The sequence below is a fragment of the Schistocerca piceifrons genome, chromosome 3 (assembly GCF_021461385.2).
Source record: "Schistocerca piceifrons isolate TAMUIC-IGC-003096 chromosome 3, iqSchPice1.1, whole genome shotgun sequence".
In the NCBI taxonomy this organism is placed as follows: Eukaryota; Metazoa; Arthropoda; class Insecta; order Orthoptera; family Acrididae; genus Schistocerca; species Schistocerca piceifrons.
In genome coordinates, this window is record NC_060140.1 from 535,912,652 (window position 1) to 535,938,864 (window position 26,213).

Sequence of the window (26,213 nt, forward strand, 5' to 3'; positions counted from 1 at the left end):
CGTTAAAGTTTGATCCGACCGACAGACATGATGATGATGATGTCCTCCTCGCTGTGTCCGGCGACAGCGACTCCGTCAGTCTTCTCTGTCCTTGTTGTGGTAGGCTCGGATGTGGCTCGCGAATCCGAATTTCGCTTTGAATATCCTGTTGCATGAAGCACAGTGAAGTTGACCAGCAGAGTTGTAAGTATACGTGTAGACAGGCTTGAGCTGAGATTTTCGGAGCTCTCTTTTAGCATCCAGGTTCATTAGACGCTTTTGCTCGAATTGTTCGATGCTCTTATGTACAATTGATCGCCACTCCGATCGGCGCAATGCTAGCTCCTCCCAACGGTTGCTTGGAATGCCACAGGCTGCAAGGTGGCGTTTAATGGTGTCTTTATATCGCAGGTGTTGACCACCTTTCCTCCTCTTCCCGCACGAGAGCTGCGAGTAGAACACCGCTTTAGGTAGCCTACTGTCATCCATGCGTACTATGTGACCACTCCATCTCAGTTGATGTTTCATTATTAAAGCTTCAATAGCAGCCAGTTTCACGCGGCGCAAAATCTCCGTGTTTGGGACACGGTCTTCCCATTTGATGCGCAGAATTGATATCAGACATCGAAGATGAAATTTATTTAGCTTCTTAATGTCAGCTTTGTAACAGCACCAGGTTTCCGAGGCATAGAGTAAGGTGAGTAATACTACTGCTTTGTAGACTGCAATTTTTGTTTGGAGTTTGAGATCATGTGATTTCCATACTCGGTCATTAAGCTTACCGAAGGCTGAGGCTGCGCTGGCTATACGCGCTGCGATTTCCGTTATCAGGCTGTTGTCACTTCTAATTTGGCTTCCCAGGTATTTGAAATTTGACACATTTTGCAAGGATTTGTTATTTATCTCAATACTGGAGTCATCTGCATTAAGACCTCTAAGTGGCTGTTTGAGAACTTGCGTCTTAGTGATGCTAATGGCTAAGCCAAATCTTCTGCAGGAGGCATTTAGCAGATTTATGTAAGTCTTAAGAGTTTCGCAAGAATTAGCCATCATGCATACATCATCCGCGTAGAGAATCTCTAAGATGGATAGTTTGGTTACGCGACTTTTTGTTCTGAGGCGAGAGATGTTGAAGACACTTTTGACTGTCCTTGTGTCGAGACTAATTTGATTACTACAGGCTTTAGTCGCGTCTCTCATAACAACTGCGAAGTAAAGTGAGAAGAGTGTGGGAGCCAGAACACAGCCTTGTTTTACACCACATGTCACGGGAAACTGTTCTGAGAGCTTGTCCTCATGGCGGATTTTTGCCATCATGTTTTCATGAAACTGCTGAATCAAATTGACAATTTTGTCCGGCCACCCAGTTTTCTTTAGTATGATCCAGAGAGCTTCCCGTGGGACACGATCAAAAGCTTTCTCCAGGTCTACAAAGCACATGAACAAAGGCCGATGTTGCTCTAAGCTTTTCTCTTGCATTTGTTTGACAACAAATGTGGCATCCACTGTGCCTCTGTTTGGGCGAAAGCCACACTGGGTCTCTGGTAGCAGTTTTTCTGCAAAGTGTGTTAACCGGGTGATAATTATGTGGGCAAGGACTTTTCCCGCTGCTGAGAGAAGAGAAATGCCCCTGTGGGAGCTGCAGTCTGATATGTCACCCTTGCCTTTATAGATCTTGGAAATACAAGCATCTTTCCAGTCTTGTGGAATCATTTCATACTCCCAAATCCTTAAGATCAGAGCAAACAATGGTTTCTTGATGTTTGGCCCCCCATATTTATATAGCTCTGATGGCAAGTTATCTAATCCTGCTGTTTTGTCATTTTTCAACTTAGCCAGTGCTGAAATGAATTCATCGTAGGAAGGCGCATCCGCAAGTTGTTCCTCAACTGGCAGGTCTTCAAGTGCTTCTATGCATGGAATATCGGTTGTCTGATGGTCGGGAATAAGAACGTCATTAAAATGTTCCGCCCACTGAGACAGGATGTCACTCTGTTGCGTCAGCCGATAACTTTTATCTTTGTTATAAACTGGTGCTATCTTCCCAACTCTTGGACCAAAGATAGTTTTCAGGGACTCAAAGAATCTGCCCGTTTGGTGTGTGTCGGCATATAACTGTATTTCATTTGCTTTATTTGCCCACCAACTGTCTTTGAGAGCACGTACCTTCACTTTCAGATTGTAATGCGCTGCTCTACGCTTGTTATCGAACGACAGACAGACACTAACTGCCGCACAAACAGGGACAGTCCACGAACTGGTGACGAGTGACTGATCCAGACTCGCTCCGACTGACCAACTGACCGACTGGCGAGCGTATAGCGCCCCTTAAATGCACGTGAACAGGCAACCTTTACCCTTTTCCACCGGAGGCGCCACCGCCATAAACGGAGGGCGACTGCTTCACACAACGCCCTGCGGCGCGCTCTTAGCAATTTTTTCCACGGCTCAATTCCACAATGTGTAAACACGTTTCTGGGTACAACAAAGATACGAATATTGCTCTCATTGTATGTTAACAGAAATCTGACAAAATCCCTCTACTGCGCACTCTCCGGCACTACTACACTGAAGAGCCAAAGATACTGGTACACCTGCCTAATATCGCGTAGGGCCCCCGCGAGCACGCAGAAGTGCCGCAACACGAAGTGGCATGGACTCGACTAATGTCTGAAGTAGTGTTGGAGGGAACTGACACCATGAATCCTGAAGGGCTGTCCACAAATCCGTAAGAGTACAAGGGGTTGGAGTTCTCTTCTGAACAGCACGTTGCAAGGCATCGCAGATATGCTCAATAATGTTCATGTCTGGGGAGTTTGTGGCCAGCGGAAGTGTTTTAAATCAGAAGAGTGTGTCTGGAACCACTCTGTAGCAATTCTGGACGTGCGGGGTGTCGCGTTGTCGTGCTGGAATTGCCTCAGCCCGTCGAAAATGCATGATGAATGCATGCAGGTGATCAGACAGGATGCGTGCGTACGCGTCACCTTTCAGAGTCGTATCTAGACGTATGAGGGGTCCCACATCACTCCAACTGCACACACCCCACATCATTACAGAGCGTCCGCCAGCTAGAACAGTCCCTTGTTGACATACAGAGTCCATAGATTCACGAGGTCGTGTCCATACCCGTACACGTCCATCCGCTCGATACAGTTAGAAACGAAACTCGTCCGATCAGGCTACATGATTCCAGTCATCAACAGTCTATTTTCGGTGTTGACGGGCCCAGGCGAGGCGTAAGGCTTTGTGTCGTGCAGTCATCAAGGGTGCACAAGGAGGTGTTCGGCTCCGAAAGCCAATATCGATGATGTTCCGTTGAATGGTTCGCACGCTAACACTTGTTGGTTGCCCAGCATTGAAATCTGCAGCAGTTTATTGAAGAGTTATATTTCTGTCACACTGAACGATCTCTTCAGTCTTGGTTGGTCCCGTTCTTGCAGGATCTTTTTCCGGTCGCAGCGGGGTCGGAGATTTAATGTTTTACCGGATTCCTGATATTCACAGAACGCTCATGAAATGGTCCTACGGGAAAATTCCCACTTCATCGCTACCTTGGAGAAGGTGTATCTCATCGCTCGTGCGCCGACTATACCACCACATTCAAAGGCACTTAAATCTTGTTAACCTGCCATTGCAGCAGCAGTAACCGATCTGACAACTCCTTCAGATACTTGTTGTCTTACATAGGCGTTGCCAAGAGCAGCGCCGTATTCTGCATGTTTAAAGCTTTCTGTATTTGAATAAGCATACTTATACCAGTTTCTTTGGCGCTTCTGTGTTGTACGAACACGGCAGGCTGCGATCTCTCAAGTTGCGCAGCTTATCTGTAAGCACTGATCTCCGGCTAACATTGATAGTACTTAATTTGACAGAATACCAAAATGTTATTTATAGTTCACCAAGATTGTAAAAAAAGGTTGTCTTTCAGTTGTATAGATACAAATACTATACAGAATTGCAAACCTACATCTACATCTACATCCATACTCCGCAAGCTACCTGACGGTGTGTGGCGGAGGGTACCCTGAGTACACAAATAGTGCAAAGAGAAGTAAAATATATGTGCAAGTACGGGTTGGTGAGCACTCAAATCTGCGTGACATGGCAAGAAGTCAAAATGTTATTTATAGTTGTTTAACACAGTAAAAATCATCTACCAATAGAAGAAACACATGCTTTAGGTACAGCAGACTCAGGGACAACTCACACTTTGTCCACTGACAACCACACCAAAATGTTTTAATGTGGCACTCCTTTTAATATTCAGATAAAGATACGGTACAGAATCTGTAGTAATAGTATAAGGCACAAGTATAACTTGTCGAGTGCCTCAGAATTCATGAAAATCATAAAAGCATTGTCATTGCATCCCTTTGAGAAAACAGGGTGTCGTAACTGACATAGGAGATCAAAAGTCTCATATATGATACAGTAACAGAAACAAACCATAGTGAATAAATGAATAATAAGTTATATCCACTTGAACTTAAAAGTCAGCATTATGTGAATAGACACATAGGCTCAGTGCTCAATAAATGACAAAAATACATATGACCACAGATAATTACCTAAGTGTGGAAAGTTCCTTGAAATACAGATGTAAATTTGAAGTTTAGCGCATTCGCTTAGTGTCACACTCGTTCTACAGCTTGGTTCATCTGAAGTTTCGGATGAAAAATGGTTCAAATGGCTCTGAGCACTATGGGACTTAACATCTGAGGTCATCAGTCCCCTAGAACTTAGAACTTCTTAAACCTAACTAACCCAAGGACAACACACACATCCAGGATTCGAACCTGCCACCGTAGCGGTCGCGCGGTTCCAGACTGAAGCGCCTAGAACCGCTCGGCCCCACCGGCCGGCGTTTAGGATGGGATTATCTCGAAAACTATACATCGGATAAAAATAGTGGGTAAGACAAGTTCGTAAGCTCAAAGGGGGACATCAAATAATACTACACCTGAACCTCCGTCCCCGACCCCTTGGATGGGGCGGGGGGGGGGGGGCAACTTTTAAATCTTAAATGGAAACTCCCATTTTTTTATTGCAAATTCCGATTCTCCATAAAAAAGTTATCAAGTTTTGGATCCGTTCTACACTATCTGCAGCAACCCAACACGAAAATTGGAAATTTGTGGTAAGGTCTTATAGGACCAAACCGCTGAGGTCATAGGTCCCTAAGTTTACGCACTACTTAATCTAACTTAAATTAACTTACACTAAGGACAACACACACATCCATGCCCGAGGGAGGGCTCGAATCTAGGACGGGGGAAGCGACCCAACACGACCAGTCCGCTCTTTTATGGAGTAAGTAATAATCTGTAGTGTCCTGGACTGAGATCCCTACTGTTATTGGGATGACAGCGTCGAGTGCAGTTGAGAAAATTGGTTAGCATACTTGGCAGCATATCGAGAAGTTTAAAGTTTAAATCATGTGTTCTTCTCTTTGGCGGCTCTCAGGCCAGTTTAAATCGTGTATTCTTCTCTTTGGTGACTCTTAGGCCAGCGGAATTACGGCGCATTCCTTCTTAATGTGCTGACGCTGTGTCAGCAGTCTTCGGAGTATATCACCGCCCATTCACATAAAGACGATTTGTAGCAGGTGGCAGGTCTCGCTATCAGCAGGCGTAGCCACTTCTGCACCACTTGTTAGCAGCAGACAAAATGGCTGCACCTAAGACTGAGATGGCGTGGAGTTTTACCATTATTTATTGAACTTTCTTTGCAATTTCTCCCTCGTCGTTGCTGCCCAACCCTGCGGATCCCTCCGCCTGGCTGCTGCTGTGTAAATTCTCCGACAGAGCGCGCAATGCACGCCGCTGATTGCACTCGGGAGCCTCAGGCCACCAGTGCTCCGCTGAAGCCAGGATGCCCTGTGGTTGAGAAGAACTCGTCGCCGTGAGGTCAGCTGCCGATGCCTGCTGCACCGGCAGCTGGGAAGCCGTCAGTCGCGATGTCTCATAGGCGGACCGCGCGCCATGTGGCCGGGTTGCCGTGAAGTCCAGGCGTCAGTCCCCGGCGGCGCCTGTGACCAAGACCGCGCTGCGGCCAGTCCTGCTCGAAGTTCTCGCTGTAGTTAGTCAGCCATGGTGCCGACTGAACTCGGGCTGACCTCCAGAGCTGAAGTTGACATCTGGCAGCCAACAGATGACTCCTGCAAGCTGGAACAGACTCCCAGAATCGTCACATAGAAAGATTGAGCATTCGGACATGGACCACATCCGTCCTCAGATCCCAACTGCTTCCTAATGGCTTCTGTCTGCTGCTCTCTGTGCTCCACTATTTATATCTGGCAGAAGGACGTTTTTTACCCATGGTGGTAACTTTTTGTTATTACTCCCACAGTATATTGCAGCGTAACTTGGCGTGCTGTCCTCACTTCCCCGTACTCAGCACTCTCCAGGCTTCTCTCGAAGCTGTCTGTGTGCGTCCTTGCGTCAGTCTGTTGGTAGACTGCTGCTGTTAGCGAGGCTATCTGTGCTCGCTTACTTCGCCACGCCTCGGACGCTGGCGTGCTTCTGTTTTGCTTTTCCTCACTGTGTGAAGCAACGCTTACTACAAGTGGCCGCAATACTGCCTCCTCTTAAAATTAAATTCGTCCCCGAATTTACCCTATATGTTAACTCTAGTTCTATATTCTACTTCTTCCCTATATACATCCAGGGTGCTCTGACTCATGCCCTAGTGGTAATCCATTCTACAGGAATCTCATGGAGTGGTCTTGCATTAACATCCTGTATCCTCCATTTTAATAAGACATATACCACACCGATAAATACAATCAACACTGTAATAGTCTGGTTGAAATACCAATGGTCACTATGCTACGTTTCCAGCTGGTATCGTACTCCTCCACATCCCTTAATAATTACTGCATTGAAATTTGACCTTTCTCCGAACCTACTAGTTTATCTATCGTTTGCAATACTTTAGCATCGAAGGTGTTGTTAATATATGTCAAATTTTCTCCTGGAGCGATGCTGAATGACGCATCTGGCCAGTACAACGTCATATGAGTACCTGTCACCTTGGTGACTCCCGTGACTGTGGCTGGTAAGCTGAAACGATCCCCTAATATTTCACAATTTGTCCCGTTGGTTAGCAAACCACTGTCCTGTAATTCCATCTCCGTGGTTGCTGTCCAATTCCCATTGTCATAACACTTGGCTGATATCCTCTCCGTAGCGAATACTGAATACAACCAATGCCTCCCACCTTGCTGAAAATGTGGCATAGGCTTCACTATTATTCTTCGACACTCCGAAGCTTCTGCTTCTGCCCTAAATAACTGGATCTCACACGACACCTTGCCCGTGAAAACATCCCGTGATGGACAAATGGAAACTGACTCCGTTAGACATCTACTCCCCTCTAAACTCGACATAGTAGTATGAGTATCCCCCTCCTTAGAAATTAATAAAATCTCCTGAACTGGACGCTCTTGCCCATGCGCTCCCATCTGAGCGGATAAGGATGTACTGTGTAACAGTGATACTTTCTCCCTGCACTAGTTACTGGAAATCTAATCTCTATATACATCGTTACTGGATCAGTTGTTACCTTAATGCCAAACATATGATAAAAAAGTGACATACTCGCTTCAATTATCGGCACTACATGCTCTACCCCCTCTGAAACTCTCCCTCTGCCTGCTTCAGACTCCGCCCGAATTTTTCTGGTGACATCAACGTCACACTCACCTGCCCTTGTAATGCGTGATGTACTGCCTCCTACAGTTCATCCATCCTCACTCGTGCATCACCAATACTGTTAACCAGTTCCCGCAGCAATTTAGCCATTTACAGCTTCCTTTCCACTATATCCAATCGCATTTGTACCTGTTCCAGATCCGTATTCACTAATTTCCGTGTTTGTTCTATATATGCTCGTAACCCTGTAGCCGTCCCACGCACCACGTGTGTCACATTCAACAACTCTGTACCTAATCCCAGTATCTCTGTTGTGCGTATATCCACAAACTTCCCTATGCTTTCCTCCCTGTCGCGAATAACTGTTAAAGAATTGCTCAAACCCTCAATATCGTCTCTATCCGCTATTCCAAAAATTGTTTTCAGCAACTTCCCACCTGCATTCAACCAACCCCTCTTTACTCTCTGTCTCCTCCCTGGAATCATGCTCACGACTTGGTGCAGTTGTCCCCTTATTTTCTTACATGACCTATCCAAAGCCTCGTACTCTTCTTGCAAGTCCCGTAATATTTCGTTCTTACATGCAACCGTTTCCACATTTGATGCCACCTCCTGTAGCTGCCGCAGGTCGTTCCTTACCTGCAGGATATTGAGTGCCAGCCGAAGCGTCCACTCGTGACTCGTGAGGACCACATCCGGTTGTTTCCCGAACAACACCCCACTTCGCAACGGCATATCCTGTACCTGGCCAGCTAGCGTCAGCTGTCAGAGAACTACGCCCCATACTATCCACTTATACCCCATCCTGCGTCACCTACAGAATGGAGAGAGAAGGAAAAAGCTCCCATCATTACCCCCTGGAACGGCTTAACTCTACTAACGTGAACCACCGTTGTCTTGGTAGGCAATTGTAATTATACATTGACAGGTGATGTCTTTCAACTACCTGGTAGGGTCCCTGGAACTTGTTTGTGAACTTCTTGGTTTTCCCTATTGGAACATACGGATTAGCTAGTAGAACCCATTGGCCTTCTCCATACTGTGGCAACTTCCTCATTGTATCTCCCATCCGTTCTTGTCGTTCCAACGCTTTCGTGTTAGCTCGTCTAACTCTCTGCCATACTTCCTTAATGGTTTTCGCAGCTTGCCTTACTTGTCCGCTCTCCGCTCCCAGCCTTGGACGAAGCATGTCAAAAGGTGATGGCATCTTCCGCCCACCACTTCGTACAGTGACAATCCTGTCGACGTATGTGCCTTACTATTATATGCACTCGTTACGAATTGCAAGTACACATCCCAGTCGGTGTGTTGACTATTTGCATAGTTACTCAACATCTTAACGATCGTGGGATGCACTCTCTCCGTTCGTCCGTTTGCTTGTTGATGGAACGGACTAGTCCGTAGTTTCTTTACCTTGAGTAACTTACACAGTTGCTTCATTAGTACCTTGATCCGAGATTAAAGACTGAGGTATCCCATACTTGAGTAACCAAGCTTGTGCCACCGTACTTGCCTTCTGATCTGGTAATGCGACCATGACTAAATACCTAGAAAAGTGGTCAATCACTGTTAACCATACTTATTCCCTGCTGCACTCCTATTACATGGGCCTAATACATCAATTCCGATTTGTTGGAAAGGTCTGTCTGCCTTTGGTTATCTTTGAAGCTGAATCATTTGATGGCTCAAGTCCGCACGCTGTGCGCATGGCACACAATTCCTGACGTACTCGTCTACGTCTTGACGTCGTGTCCTCCACCAAAACTTCTCCGCTATCCGCCTATCCGTAGCTCTCCTCCCGCCATGTCCTGAAAGAAAATGGACATGCGCCTGTTGAAAAACTTTAGATCTTAACGCTGCTGGTACGACGACGCGCGGGCCGCATTTCGTCGATCTGCAAAGTAACCCGTCCTGTGCTAGGACTGCGGTTGCTTTCTGAACAATTGGCAGTCACTAGCAACGGCTCGTGCCGTTTTCTACTCGTCTTCAGTCACCCCTGTTACTTGTAGTACTGCCACTTTCCTGCTCAATGCGTCAGCATTGGCATGTTTCACACCTGGCTTGTGTATTACCTCATAATAGAACTCAATGAGTTTCAGCGCCCATCTCACTAGCCTACTCGCTGGGCCTTTCAGACCTAATAACCATTTCAGAGCTGAATGATCCGTGACAACCTAAAACCTTCTACCGTACAGATAACATCGAAAGTGCGAAATCCCGTATATTACCGCTAACAATTCCTTCACCGCCGTGGAGTAATTTTGTTGCGCCTTGTTAAGTTGACGAGACGCGAACGCAATTGGATGTTCTTTGCCATCAATTTCTTGCCAAAGTACAAACCCTAGAGCGTGATTAGATGCGTCACATTGTAGTATAAACTCCTTCAGAAAGTCTGGAAACTTCAAAACTGGATCTGATGTCAGTATCCGTTTCAACTCTTGATATGCTTTCTTGCACTGGAAGGTAACACCTTTTCTTAGCAACTTAGTAAGTGGCCTCGCTTTTCTGCGAACCCCTGTACGAATTTTCGATAATAGCTCGCAAGACCAAAATACAATTGCAGCTGTTGAACCGTTTGCGAAACCGGAAAATCTCGTACTGCAGAAGTGAGACGAGGATCTGTCCGTACCCCGTCTTGACTGACAACATGCCCGAGATAATATACTTGTGCTTGCGCAAAATGGCATTTGTGGAAACTTAAAGTTAGCCGTGCTGCCCCTAATCTTTTAAACTCCTCCTCTAACCGTTCCACATGCTGCTCTATATCTCTTGAAAAAACTATAATGTCATCCAGATACGCCATGCACTTTTTCGGTTTCAACCCGCGAAGGACTCCATCCAATCACCTCTGAAGTGTTGCTCGAGCGTTTTTTAGTCCAAACGGCATTCTTTTATACTCGAAGTGACCATAATACGTCGTAAATGCTGTTTTTGGCCTGCCCTCCGGACATACTTCAATCTGGTAATAACCGCTTTGCAAATCCATAGTGGAGAAAAATTTACACTGCCCTAGGTTGTGTAACGTTTCTGTGCTATTCGGAATCGGATATACGTCCGCCACTGTCCGTTCATTCAAATGTCTGTAATCACAACAAATGCGAAATTTTTTCGACCCGTCCGGTGTCTTCTTCGGAACAAGGACCACGTTACTAGACCAAGGACTATTATTGTGCTGGATTATTCCATCTTCCAGTTGTTGCTCTATTAATTGCTCTACTACTGGTTGTAATTGTTTCGGTAGTCTGTATGGCTTACGATACATCGGAGCGTGATTCCCTGCCGGAATACGATGCTGTGTTATCGGTGTAGCAGGTAACGTACCCTGTGCTTCAAACAATGCTTTATACTTTAGTAATAATGCTTCCATACCCGAACGATCATTTCCTCTCAAATGATTTACCTTGTCACGAAGTGCAGACGTGCTGACGTTTTACATTACATGATAGTCTAGCCTCAAACGGTCAATGTCCTCTTTATCCATTAACTCTACTGTGGCTATTAGTAATCCCTTCGGCAGATCGACATCATCCCGCCCGAAATTATCTGAACTCACCGGAACCACAAACTGCCCGTTTATGTCCGTTACCCGTGAGACACTCCTACGAATAAAGCAATGCTTCTCGTCTAAAACCTCATTACTCAGTAGTGGCTCTACCAAGAATAACCCCTGCTGTGGCACATCAACATCCACCGGTACCCATATCAACTTCCCTGTACCTGTTCTTACTTCGTCTCATGAAATCGCCTTTAATATACATGTACACAGTTTAATTGGTATCACCTTAGCTACCGGTGCACCTTGCAATTCTGAAACATTTGTAACGGCTGTACCCATTGAGAAAAAGTTCCCATCGAGTTCCAGCGTATGTTGCGAAATGTCAGTTTTGGCGAGATGTTTAATCAGAAAGTCCAACCCAAGTATCGCTGAAAATCCCTGTCCCACAGTTGACAACACCTCCATTTGCTCCCGGAACCATACGTTCCCTATCTTAAACTTGAGCTGTGCTGTCCCTAGTGCATCTAATTTTTTATCACCTACTACGCGCAATCTGTATCTCGGAGCTTCCAATCCTTTTTTGCCCTCGAGATGCACACTGACAACTGATATACGCGCTCCAGTATCCACTAAAGCTCTTCGCCACTTATCTTTTATCCAAACCATCAAACTACAATCCGCCTCTTCATGCACTCACTCTCTGATTACCTCTTTTTACTGGGAATGCCTCCCTACGGCAGGAACACTTCCTTTTTCGTTTAACGGTTTTTTACTTGCTGTATCATTAACCTGTTGCTTGGCTTTACACTGCTGTGCCTTATGCCCTATTTTCTGACAATTGAAATACTGCGGTTTCCGACGTTGTCCCTTAAAATGACCTTGCTTCTCCACAGTAACACTCTTTGTAAGACGAAAAAATTTTCTTGTCATTGCCAATTCTAGTGGCGCTATCCACTTCCTGCAAATGTGTAGCTACACGCAATGCTGCTGCTAAGTCACTTGGACTTTCCATCCGTATCCGGCGTGAAAAATCCAGCGAGACTCCTCACAAAAATGCGTCTAAAGCTCTATTTCCTGCTTCTTTCAACAGAACTTCATTTGCACTCGCATCTTGCGTTAACTCATATGTGTGCGCATTCGTTGTCCTAAATCTGTCTGAAAATTCTTCTATCGTGTCACCCGTTTTTTGCATCAGCCTCCCAATTTTTCTCTAAAAATTCTTACACTGTTTTGTTTCCTAAACCTTTGCAATAATCCCTCAGCCAACTCTGTGAACGTAGTAGCATCCTTTAACCCTTCGTGGTATGCCACATAAGTCTTTGCATCACCTACTAACCTTAACTTCGCCACTTGCAAACACATTTCATCCGACAAGCCACACAGTCTATCCGTACTACGTACGTCATCAATGAAAACATTCACATCCTCTAATGTTTTACCCGAGAAGGAAAGTATCAAATTAGCCGCTGAACAATCTGCCACACCGGAAAAGACAGTACCCTTGCATTCTACGCTATCGCTTCCTGAGCTTGATTGAGTATTTTGCAACAGTTGTTGCTCCATCCTCTGCATGTGCTGCTTTTGCAACTTATTTTCTTCAATCAGTTTCTTAACTTGCTCTGTCAATGCGACTACGGCGTCACTTGTCCTGGTTGCACGTGTCTCTGGCATTTTCCGTGTGTTATACCTCACCCACAAAAATAAATTTGTATTACCCAGAAGCAAGTTAATTCCTAGCACGTCTAATGGCAGGACATCTAGACTTACCACATTTCCCCATTACATTAACATAGAAGCCACACACATCACAAGTGCTTGGTACAAATTCATCGCAAGGAGAGACGTGACTTGATAATCCACACACTACACATTTAGATGGAATTAAGTAAACGTGACTATCATTCCCACGAAACTGCGATACGTCTACAGGGCTGCTAGGCCTTTCAAATGACACTCTCACATGCCTTAACGTTACCCTCGACATGTCTAGCTACACAGGAAACATAGAGAGAAGGCAGTTGCTGGACTCACCCTATTCGGTGTTTCTCGGTTGCTCCGCACAGTGCTAGTCAAAGATGTGGCGTGGGCGCGCCTGACACCACTTGTTATGACTTCTGCACCACTTGTTAGCAGCAGACACAGTGGCTGTGCCAAAGACTGAGACATCGTGAAGTTTTACAATTATTTATTGAACTTTCTTTACAATTTCTCCCTCGTCGTTGCTGCCCAACCCTGCGGATCCCTCCGCCTGGCTGCTGCTGTGTAGATTCTCCGACAGAGCGAGCAACGCACGCCGCTGATTGCACTCGGGAGCCTCAGGCCACCAGTGCTCCGCTGAAGCCAGGATGCCCTGTGGTTGAGATGAACTCATCGCCGTGAGGTCAGCTGCAAACGCCAGCTGCACCGGCGGCTGGGAAGCCGCCAGTTTCGATGTCCGCGAGGTCCCGTCATGGGCGGACCACGCGCTGTGGGGCCGGGTTGCCGTGAAGTCCAGGCGTCAGTCCCCGGCGGCGCCTGTGACCAGGACCGCGCTTCGGCCAGTCCTGCTCGAAGTTCTCGCTGTAGTTAGTAAGCCATGGTGCCGACCGAACTTGGGCCGACCTCCAGAGCTGAAGTTGACATCTGGCAGCGAACAGATGACTCCTGTGAGCTGGAACAGACTTCCAGAATCGTGATCTACGAAGATTGAACAGTTGGACATAGACCACGTCCGTCCCCAGATCCGAACCGCTTCCTAATAGCTTCTGTCTGTTGCTGTCTGTGCTCCACTATTTATATCTGGCAGGAGGACGTTTTTTACCCTCGGTGGTAGCTTTTTGTTATTACTTCCACAGTATATTACAGCGTAACTTAGCGTGCTGACCACACTTCGTCTTATTCAGCACTCTCCAGGCTACTCTCGGCGCTGAGCTGTGTGCGTTCTTGTGTCAGTCTGTTGGTAGACTGCTGTTGTCAGCAAGGCTATCTGTGCATGCTTATTTTGCAACACCTCGGTCTCAGGCTTGCCTCTGTTTCGCCATTCTCCACTGTGTGAAGCAACGCTTACTACATGTGGCCGCAACACTTTGGTGACTCTCAGGCCAGCGGCATTGCAGTGCATTGCTTCTTAACGTGCTGATGCTGTCTCAGCAGTCTTCGGAGTATATCGCCGCCCATTCACGTCAAGACGATTTGTGGCGGGTGGCAGGTCTCGCTATCGGGAGACGTAGCCCCTACGGGAGGCGCTGCTGTCCAGGACAGCGACTGTGTATTTCCACAGCACTCTCGTAGACATCAAAAGGGTGTGCCCTGGTAATCTCTCAGCGATTCTGCACAGTGTGGAGATGGACAATGGGCAGCCCTATCACCAAGGAAGGTAGGGGTTGTTGATGACATTACCACAGGTTACAGGTAGTAGGCTGGGGCATCGGCTGTTAGCGCGCTTCCTGAACCCTTCGACAAGTGGACGGTGCGACAAACTTCATCAGTTCTGTTCGGCAAACAGCTGTTAGAAATTTGTTTTCTCATCAATAGGTGCGAAGTCGGCAGCTGACGTTCGTCGGCGGAAGGCAGCTTGGCGAAGCGTAGCAGTCCACCACACATTGTGTCTCGTAGCTCGTGTACTGCAACGTAATTCATTGTGAAGCTCTGGAGCCTGAGTATTTATTACTGTTCGTCTGATGCAATGGCGCTATGCCTCCCCGACGATGACTGTATGTGGCCTACTATGGGCTTCAGGCGTTCTTGTGACTCTATTAATCTCTGTTGTTTTGCAGTTAACTCTTTTAATCTCTCTTGGCGTGCTGCTAGAGTAAGGTTACGTCTTCTTCTCGCCGAAGTCATGTTGCTGGATTACGTCACTCATCATGCTGGGTGAGACAGTATGTACATGGCTCTGAGCACTATGGGACTTAACATCTGAGGTCATCAGTCCCCTAGAACTTAGAACTACTTAAACCTATCTAACCTAAGGACATCACACACATCCATGCCCGAGGCAGGATTCGAATCTGCGACCGTAGCGGTCCCGCGGTTCCGGACTGAGGCGCTTAGAACAGCTTGGCCACCGCGGCCGGCTCGGCTTTCTACCTGTCTGACTGCGACACTGGGCGTTGAACGCACTTGACTTGGCTTACTGCTGGCTGGAGAGGGCTTTGAGAAAATTATTATATCATTTATTTCTGTTTGTTGTGTTGATCCATAATTTATGATCATAAGATTAAGTTACCTTAGGGATAACAGCGTAATTGTTTTTGAGAGCTCATATCGACAAAGTTGCCCGTTTTACATTTCTGCTACGAAATAAATTTGTCCAATGAAATTACTTGCAGGAACAGTTCAGTATCTTACGGCTCACCTTTATTTGATACGTGAAAGATAGATCTTCAGAAAAAGGCAGTAGTAAAACTGACTGTTAACCTTTGTTGAGATATTGAATCTTCATGTTTTTCAAAGGCTTTCTCGTCGATATAAATGCAACCATAGAGGTACTCTCTTTGAGAAAGTTTCTGTACAGTAATATTAGTTAGGGCAAGTTACGAAAGGTACAATGATATATCCAGCGCATCCTCTTAGAGTGTAGATCTGCCCCACCTGTAATGTCTACTTCGTGCAACTTTTTACCATTAGCTCCAAGTTTTTCTTACACAGATCAGAGCAACGCACTATAATTCGTGGAAGTAATATCATTTAGTTTGAGAGCGATGTCATTAAGGCGCCTCCTCGAACTGGAATATTATGTACGATGCATCCTTGGCTGACTATCATTTTACTAGAGTACCTTTCATATGTCATGCTATACATTACCGATACTGAGCGACAGCTGTATTGTAGATCTGTCTTGAGTTACGGAAAAAGACAACTAGAATTGATTTTGAATGTGGTTACATATTTCTTGATGGCTAGAACTGCTTTTTCTTTTTTTCTTTTTGTGGTTAGATTAAAATCTGTGAAGGGTTTTCGTTGTCCAGAATCTCTATGATTGCTACTACTGCTGGTACAAATTTCACGGACTGTCCCGATCTATTTGAACATTAACTGAGTCGCGAAGAGTATGGCACAATCTAATTCTACGATCTCTGATTACTCAAAGCAGTAAAGCTTCTTCAGCGCCGAAACTGTGAAATGAAGAAAATGGTTCAAATGGCTCTGAGCACTATGGGACTTAACATCTATGGTCATCAGTCCCCTAGAACTTAGAACTACTTAAACCTAACTAACCTAAGGACATCACACAACACCCAGTCATCACGAGGCAGAGAAAATCCCTGACCCGCCGGGAATCGAACCCGGGAACCCGGGCGTGGGAACGCTACCGCACGACCACGAGCTGCGGACGAAACTGTGAAATGACTTTCTTTCATGCCTCCTGCAATAGGTGTGCAAGAAAAAGTAATGGTTTATGGCATATGGAAACGAAAATTAAACCATACAAGTGTGAGGAGCCTCATAGGGCGGACAAACAGTAAAAGTACTAATTTTTCTTTAACATAATAAGTAATTTAATGAGGCATAAAAGTTGTTGAGATGGAAGGGGCGATTGGATAGAGAATTTGCCGTTGCCTTTTCTTTTCTTTCTTTTTCCACCTTCACATTCTTTTGGCAATAGAAAATATAATTCAGCCTCTTCCAAGACATAATTATTGTGAAGCCCCTGTAAAGAAACGGGACGAAGATTGTAAGAATTGGTCTTGTAGAAAACAGAGGGCTTCACTTAGATTTATTTATGTAAAATGAGACACAGATAGTAACACAAACTCAGACAGTTATCAGCCTTAAAAGTGCTGCTTTTTAGCTGTTGCTACAATACCGAGAGGTTCGAATTTTGCTTTACGTCATATTCTCCTTTACGTCATATTCTCCGTTGTCTTCCATGAAACTCACTGCATTTTAAAATAAAGATGTTCGTAATTCCTTAACGCAATGTACTTCATTCTGAAAGAATGTTTAGTGCAGTTATTTGATCATAGTATAGATTGGTTCAAATGGCTCTGAGCGCTATGGGACTTAACATCTGAGGTCACCAGTCCCCTAGAACTTAGAACTAGTTAAACCTAAGAACATCACACACATCTATACCCGAGGCAGGATTCGAACCTGCGACCGTAGCAGTCACGAGGTTCCAGACTGTAGCGCCTAGAACCGCTCGGCTACTCCGGCCGGCCACAGTATAGAGAATGTCTTTGCAAAGCATATTCAATTCAGGCACCATTGTAGTTCTTTATTTTGTATGATCTCTTCTTCTTCTACAGTATTTCGTCCTCTATAGGTTGTAAGAACGTAATTTTGACACGGACAACTCTACAGATCCCTTCATGGGAAGCTCATTTCGATGTGAATTTGAAATATCTCTCAGTACGTTTATTAGATTCTTTACAAGGGGCCGTGTTATAGACACTGAAAGAGTATCCGAATCATTTTATGTAACAGATTGAAGCCTACCTTAAATTTCCAGTTAAGTGCTTTATTTTTTTCGAAATCTTCTTACTCACTTATCTTTGTTTTCCTTTCAGTCCCGCCGTTCTTAAATACCGTACACATTTTAGACTAACTAAAGGAACCTAGGTTTCAGTTTCTTCTGTTATTATTCTACTAAACACGAGGTCTCGGTTTCTTTCTGTCTTAAAAGCTGATCTTCCCTTTATTCATTTTCTATTTTTCTTCTTCCTTGCGTATATTTTCCTCGTAAAGTAATTGAGTTACGAATCAGGTTGTGCGATACTACTCACAAAAATGTCTGTTATTGATAGTGCAATACTTGCTATACAATTTATGGTCTACACAGTTTCAGAATCCTGATGGTTCACCTTTTCTCTAATCAATTTTTGGTATCAGATTGGCTAATTCTAGATAACACTTAGAAGTTATTGAACATTAAGTGAAAAGAGAGATTCTTACATTTCTTCCTTATTTGCTTAATTTACCCGGAACTGCTTTCTCATTATTTAATAATGTTCTACAGACAGCGCCACTAGATGTTTACCTTGGGTTATTCAGAAACAAGGTGAATAAGTCGCACCTGAGTACAATACCTATCATACGTTTCTCAGCGCCAGCAGTAAATTAAACTATATAATACTTCGTTTTGCAGGTCTTTTCTCACAAGTCCTCCTTCAGAGTGGGACCGTTATCACCGAACATCCTCTCACAATCGCAGAAGCCCGGAACCATTCGTTTGGACTGGGTGCCGCACTGGGCTACGAAACGGACGATTCGCAGCAGCTGATCGACTTCCTACAGTCTGTGAGCGCTGAAGACCTCTTGCAGGTAGACGACTCACTCATCATGCCACAGAAGGTACGTAGGAGCGCAGCCTCCTTGTTCTGTACCGCGGCTTCACTGCATGGCTCCCTGGTCAAGAGCACGCCCGTGGTCCCACGATCTTAGCTTATAATTTGGTGTGCAGATCACAATGTCATATGAGCTAAGAAGCATAGCTGATTATTGAGTTGGTACAGTTTACGATTGTAATCTATGTTTAGAAACCGAATGTACATTTCTGTAGCTTTCATGTTTTGATACATATAGAGGTCTTTGGGGAACTATTACAAAAAATAAATTGCGAATATGAATTGCAACTCCTCGACTGAATATTTACGTAGGGTATGCAACTTAGTTCACGAGCTAAAACTTTAAACTTCACCAAAAACTAATCTGTGGCCTTTTTCTTTAAAACGAATACAAACTAAGTCATAGAAAAAGAAACACATTGTTTTCTGTTTTCAGTGTACATTTTCTGACGTCTTCATAATTCATTGTTGCATCTGAAAACTGACTACTATTTGTTACATATCAGGCAACAATATCTAGTGTGGAATAATTTTCTTAGGTAACAGCACCTATTATTCGACACCCTACAATGAAAGTGTTTCTTTGACTTCATTAACATGATCAGTCGACTAATGCATTCTTTTAATATTTTCTGCTCTATGAAACGACGATGTGAATGTGTTCCCAAGCAGCTGAGAAAGCAAAACCAAAGTGAAAATTCGTTTCTTTTTTCATTTTATTTATTTTCTCGATTTAACATGTTCTGATTAGGGGCCTTCAGGCCTCCTGTGCGGCGGACCACGGTTTCACAGATACAGTACTTCTTTTTATATCACAGTTACCTAAAAATTGCTATAATTCGAATATAAACTAATAAAATGACTTGAATGTGTAGAGACGAAGTAAGTTAGTTCTGGGGAAGGGAGATTTAAGAAGACTGCACCATCTAAGTATACTGGGAAATAAGGCACATCTGGCTGGAAGGAAGAATTTAAAAGTGTAACGTGTTCCGACAGAGACAATGGTAGTCATTATTCCTGTTTCAGTATATATGTCGTTAACTGTCTTTTGAAACTGGAGATGTTATTGAATTCTCTAACACATTGAGGGAGGTCATTCCAGAGTTAATTTCCTGCTGTTGACTGACAAAGTGTTTGGGTGACAGAGTGGGACAGAAAGGATTTTTGTTCTGATGTGAATGGGTGTTCCTTCCATGTTTTTCAGATAAAAATATTAAGCTCGAGGAAAGATATGACGGATACTGTACGTTGATAATACATTAGACGAGACAGAGCGTATGACAATCTCTGCATTTCCCTGCTCGCAGCCAAGGCAGCTGTGCATATGATGAAGTATGATCAAAGGGTCATACATTACAGATGTATCGAACATAGGCGTTCACGACGTGTTCCAGGCGCAGTGAGCTTTCCTGAGAAAGACCTCACACAATAACATCGCTGTTATCAACAAATGAAGGTACAAGAAGGAAGAGCATTTTATATTTTTCTAGGGCATAGAGAGATGCTGTCGCCTGTTTACGCATTGTCGTTACATGCTCAGACTAATTTAAATTTACATTTGTTATTACTCTTAGACTCTATGGTGAGAGATATTGGTACTTGTACCATTTAGGATTACAGCTTTAACCACATACCTTGAGTGCATTATCGTAGTGCACACGTGCCAGTGTTGAAATTTTCACAATCAGTCTTCAAATTCGTTGGTTTCGCACTTAGATGCCACTAGAGATTAACAGCATACATTGGTATTTGCAGTAGGACATAACTGACGACACATCATTGACACATCAGTGAAGCAATAGCGAGCCCTCGGAGAGTCCTGATACAGCCTGTCTCCACTGTAACTTTATGGTACCAGACACGTGAGGCATGAGCGAAGCCATTGTACTGCGTTTGGCGAGAAATTTAGGCTTGGCTACTAAAGTATAGAAGTCGACAGAGTGAAAAGGCTTTGCTGAAATCTGAGAAGCATATGCAGTCACCTGTTGTCCGTCATGACGGACTTCAGATCATCTATTACATTTATTAATGCAGATGTACTGTGATGTGTATGGAAACCTGTTTGGAATTCGTCTGGTTAGTTTTTTGTAGTTGAGAAGTTTATTAGAAGGTGTGCAGTATATATTCTCACGCCCTGCACAGTTGCGGAAGAATACAAACATGTCGGTAACCAGAAGGTGCTGTGTCAGCTTTCTTTTTTTAGAGTAGTGGCTTACCTAGTCCCTCTTTCCAGCCCTCATGGAGAACAGCTATGATTAAGTGGAATTCAAAATACCTGTTATAGTGGGCAGAGGTGGGTCAATAATAAGCTTCATCGTTTGGAATGCGATGCCGTTGTGTCCGCTAGATGCTGATCTGAAAAGCATGATGACTTTATTTATGATGATACTGCAAATAGTATGCTTTATATATAATTTTTTGTGGCTACAGTGGTTTACCCCAATTAAGCAATAAATCATTCTCTGTTCCGTTTTCGCTTCAATTGCGATAGCAGGTAAGGTGTAACACCGGTTCAGTTCACCAGCTGGTGCAATGGAATCAACTAAATCAGCTACGGATTTAATTTTGCGTATACCAAGACCACGCAGACAATGCTTGAGTTGAGCGTTTGTCATAGCTTGACTGACTGTTCCGTTTCTGCTTGTAACACGATTTTCAGATGTAGGGCGTAGTTTTTACGCCAGACGTGCAGCGTCTCTGAGATTCATGAGCTATTTTAGTTCGTCGTTAGCCAACGCGCAGACTTCTTGCTTCATTTTCCATTCTTTGAGGAAAGGAGAAAACTCATCGATCGTAAGATTTCTCAAAATTCTGATATGTAGCTGGATTCATGAAACATTTCTCTCATTAAATTTGTGTTTACTAGAGATTTTTTCTAAAAGATAAAAATGACGGAGTAATATTGTGAACAAATATAATTAATACTTGAGGCTAAGCGAGGATTTGATACCTCACATATATCTTTTGCCACATTACACGTGTGAACTACAAATTGCGTTCCCCATTTCAGCCAATAATAGGACTCTTATGGGGACCAAACATCGAGCCAGACGTGGAGGGTGCTATCCTGTCTGAATCCTATATTCAGAGACTTATCGACGGCCGTTTCAACAAGGTGCCTGTCATGGCGGGCACTGTTTCTGAAGAATCTGGTACGTATTCCGGTTCTGCTTTATCGGATAGATTCAGCTGACAACACTTCTGCTTGAATTTATAATAATTGGAAACTTAGGAGTATAAAAGTGTCAGAATACAGTGCATTTATTACCATTCTTTGAGTTACACCTAACAATCGGCACCAATCCATCTACTTCACCGAGCGAGGTGGTGCAGTGGTTATCACACTGGACTCGCATTCGAGAGGACGACGGTTTAAAGCAGCTTCCGGCCTTCCTGATTTTGGCTCTCTCGTGATTTCCCTAAATCTCTTAGGCAAATGCCGGGATGGTTCTTTTTAAAGGGCTGGTCGGTTTCCTTCCCCATCCCATCCTTCCCTAACCCGATGGGACCGATGACCTCGCTGTTCTGTTTGGTCGTCCGCCCTCCCGCCCCCCTCCCCCCCCCCCTCCAAAATCAAACAACCATATACTTCCCTCAGTTGTATAGGGTCAGTCTTCTCCTCTTCTCCTAAAATTTCCTTTCCCGAGCTTTTTTCTAACGTATCCACGAAGGAATTTTAGTATTTTTGATTACATTCCAGTTGTGATTAATGTCTGCAAAAAGCTTCATGAAACCCATCATATGTACATAGTACTCAGCCTAATGTTATTCACTATCTGAAACGCAAATACACAGCTGGGACACACCTCACCGAGTATATAACGAGGCCGGTAGCTCGGCCTAATTTGCTTCTATAGAAGGAACGTAAGCAGTGATCTGTGTTTGATTCTTAGTGTCAGAACGTTGACCTGAATTTAAGTTCATTATATATTACACGAAACAATCAATTTGGTAAAAAGAACCTTCTGGGGAGGACAAGACAGATAAGAGACTTATAAATAACAATAGCAACACTGAACACCTGTAACCATTCAAGTTATCATAAAAACTACAACAATTAAAAAGTCAATAATAATGAGGTGTTTTTTCCAAAAGCTGCATAGCTGTATGAAGGTGCTTTATTCGCAACTACCGGTTTCACGTCCGTTTAGACGCATCTTCATGTTTATAATGATGAAAATTCCATACATGAGTCCCACCTTTAGGGAAATTGTCTACGTTAAGAGTGAAACCACACTAGTGGGTTGTCATAATGAAATTGTGTACACGCAAAAGATATTTTTCAAAATGTAAAAGTATGACTGTTGAATGAGTAAGGCCGGATAACTCCTGAAGGATATATGCGGCTTTTGGAAACACATCGTCACTATTGACTTTTTGTTATAATATTTATTACAATTTAAAGAGTTATTGATTGTTGAGTGTTGTTATTGTTATTCGCGACAGTCAATTTGTCCATAATATCAAAATTTTCTGAGTAAATAACAGATTTCCACCCAATGAATCACAAATGTTCTCTACATAGATACATTTAAGATACTAAACACGTTCAGCTGGAATAGACAAAGGGAAGGATAAAACGTTATATTACCGAACATCTCTATTCCATAAGAATATTATCTTACCTGTTTTTCCGCATCACGCAACTATGTAAGGTCTATTCACAGTCATTGCGGTCAAATTACTAATAAGAACTGACAATTAATTGAGAAAGGAAGTAATTAATTTCCCGCAATATTTTTCTTGTCTTTTTCTCAGTACAATCAGGCAGAGGTAAAAAACGTTGTTAACTGGCTGTATTACAAATTTTTTACGTAATTGTTTACTTGTTTTTAGTAAATTAATGGTGTGTTATAACATACATTTGTATTTGGTAATGGATGTTGAAATTTATTTACCTTTTCTTCAGTTTCGTACACTGATGCCCTGTGTTGCGGTACACAATATTTCGTTCTAAGTGATTGCTTGTATTTTCTCACAGGAGACGAAATTATTCGGAATACGGCAGCGATCGCCAGTATGAACGAAGACTTTCTGGCGGCAATAGGTCCCTTACTACATCTGCCTACCGTGGAACAGCAAACCGAGGCCGCCTACAAATTGAGAGACTTCTACTTCGGCAACGACACCATTTCATTAGACAATCCAGACCCTCTGGTTTACGTGAGTGACTGCTTATTGCTGAACTAGTTCTTAGTAATCTTCGTAATATTTTCAGCGCAGATAAAAGTATCCGGACACCCAACCTGATGGAGCCATTTCGAAGCCGCTCATTTATGAACACTTGTTCTCTGTCAGACTGAATCAGATGAGAAGCCTGTGTAAGCAAAGGGAATTTCATCATTAATGTAAAGAAATTCAAAGTACTGTATACAAATAAGAGCGCAAAGCAATCAAACTGACCTTAAGGAGTTCAACGCTAAATCGTCCACCGAACTAAAATGTGAAACGTAAGGAACAACGTGGCAAATAATCTTAGAACGTTTTCATCTTACGTAAAACCAGAAAACAAATCAAAATCCTTTATAGATCACTGAGTGGTAGTACTAGCGTAGAAATGAAATGCATAGCTAACGTTGAAATAAATTCAGGTATCATGTTTCATTGTGGAAAAACCTAACATTGTGCCTGTCGTCAGTTGTCGCATGAACGACCACATCTACAGTGTCAGTACGGAAACGGGAATTAGTGATGATGATGTCATTATGTCGAAAATGATTACTAAGGTTGCAAATCCGTGAAGAAGCTCAGGCAAGGGTTTATGCTAAAAAAAGTAGATAAGCAGTTGCTAGCATTCCTTACACAATGAATGGACATTATTAAGCTCCAGTGTGATGGGCGTAAAGAGATTAAGAGCAAAGTTTAAAATGACCCTAAATTTTGCTCTGGAGAAGTATGTGCCAAGGAAGTGGATTAAGAACGGAACTGACCATCCGTAGTTTAATAATCAGATTCGGAAAATACTGAGGAAACGTAGATTATTCCACTTTCGCTTCAAAAGAGAGTACGTAAACGTTGTCAGACTATAGCTAGCAGAAATTCGTGCGTCAGTAAGAAGAGCAATGCTCCAAGCATACAACTCCCACCGTCATAGCCCAGCGAAATATCTTGGTGACAATCCGAGAAAGTTCTGTTAATATCTAAAATCAGTAAGCGGGTCGAAGGCTTCTGTCCAGTCACTCATCGGCCACTCTGAGCTGGCAATAAAACATGGTGAAAAGAAAGCTGAAGTTTGAAATTTCACGTTTAAGAAATCATTCACGCAAGAGGATCGTACAAACATACTGCCGGGGCTAACTGTCGTACAGACTCCCGTAAGGTGGACATAGAAACTGGCGTCCGTGGCGTCAAGAAACAGATGAAAGATTCGAAAACAAATAAGTCACAAGGTCCAGATGGAATCCCAATTCGGTTTTACAGAGAGTATTCCGAGGCGTTGCTCCTTACTTGACCTGTATTTATCGCGAATCTCTTGCCTAACGAAAAGTTCCAAGCGAATGGAAGAAAGTGGGAGTGACTCCTATGTATAAGAAAGGTGAAAGAACTGACCCGCACAGTTACAGACCAGTATCCTTTACGTCGGTTTGCTCCAGGTTTCTTGCATACATTCTGAGTTCGAATATGAAAATTTCCTTGAGACAGAAAAGTTTATGTCCATAAATCATCACGGATTTAGAAAGCACCGCTTGTGTGAAACTAAGCTAGCCCTTTTCTCACATGATATCCTGCAAACCGTGGAGGAAGGGCAATAGACAGATTCCATGTTCCTAGATTTTCGAAAGGCGTTTGACACGGTGCCACATTGTAGATTACTGGTGGACGTCCGACAATACCGTTTAAAGTTCCCAGATGTAGGACCCAGTATGTAGTCCCCGATGCCTGGTGTACATCAGGGGATCGTCGGTGGTGCCCCAGAGAACTACCATACTGTGCATCCTCTACATACATAAATGACCTGACGGATAGGGTGAGCAGCATTTTACGGCTGTTCACTGTTGACGCCCTTGTGTACGGGAAGGTTTCCTCGTTGAGTGACCGTAGGTGTATATAAGTCGACTTACACGAAATTTCTAGTTGGTTTGATGAGCGGCGCTTGCTCTAACTGTAGAAGATCGTCAGTTACTGCGGATGAGAAGGGAAAACAGTCCTATAAAGTGCGAATACAGACTACTGCCATTAGATATCCATGTGTAGCGTTGCAAGGCGATATGAAATGGAAGTAGCATTTCAGGTTAGCAGAAAGGAAGACGAATGTTCGTCTTCGATTATTGTGAGTATTGTGCGAAAGTGTAGCTCATTCAAAAAACACGGTCTCTTCTTGAGTTCTGTTAGACTGTTTGGAATCCCAATGACGTCGGACTAAAGGAAAACATTGAAGGAATTCCGAGGCATGCCGCTACATTTCTTATCAGTAGGTCCGATAAGCATTGAAGTATCACGAAGATGCTTCGTGGACTCAACTGGGTATCCCCGGAGGGAAGGCGATGCTCTTTCCCCATGGCACTATTGCTCATATTTAGAGAAACGACATTTGAGGCCGACTGCAGAACGATTCTAATCCCTCCAACATATATTTGGGGCAAGGATCATGAAGATAAGATGCGAGAAATTACGGCTCGTACGATGGGCTTTAGACAGTCGTTTCTCCCCCGCTCTATTTGCGAGTGGAACAGGAGAGGAAAGAACAAGTAGTGGTACAGGGCACCTTCCGCCGCGCACCGTACGGCGGTTTCCGAAGTATATATGCAGATGTCAACAATATAATAGACATTAAAGTAAGTGATGGCGGAAAATAAAATCAAAGTAACTTAACTGACG

The 26,213-nt window shown here is 43.9% G+C and overlaps 1 protein-coding gene across 1 annotated transcript in view; it reads left to right on the forward strand.

Annotated features, from left to right (window-relative positions):
* Positions 1-26,213, forward strand: part of LOC124788805 (juvenile hormone esterase-like) — a gene marked incomplete at its 5' end in the record, with an annotated part of 85,144 nt that overhangs the window by 40,127 nt on the left and 18,804 nt on the right. Inside the window, 3 exons of the mRNA XM_047256087.1 lie at positions 18,197-18,402; positions 21,406-21,547; positions 23,377-23,558. Coding sequence (XP_047112043.1) covers positions 18,197-18,402; positions 21,406-21,547; positions 23,377-23,558 — 530 coding nt within the window. The remainder of the gene's footprint in view (positions 1-18,196; positions 18,403-21,405; positions 21,548-23,376; positions 23,559-26,213) is intronic.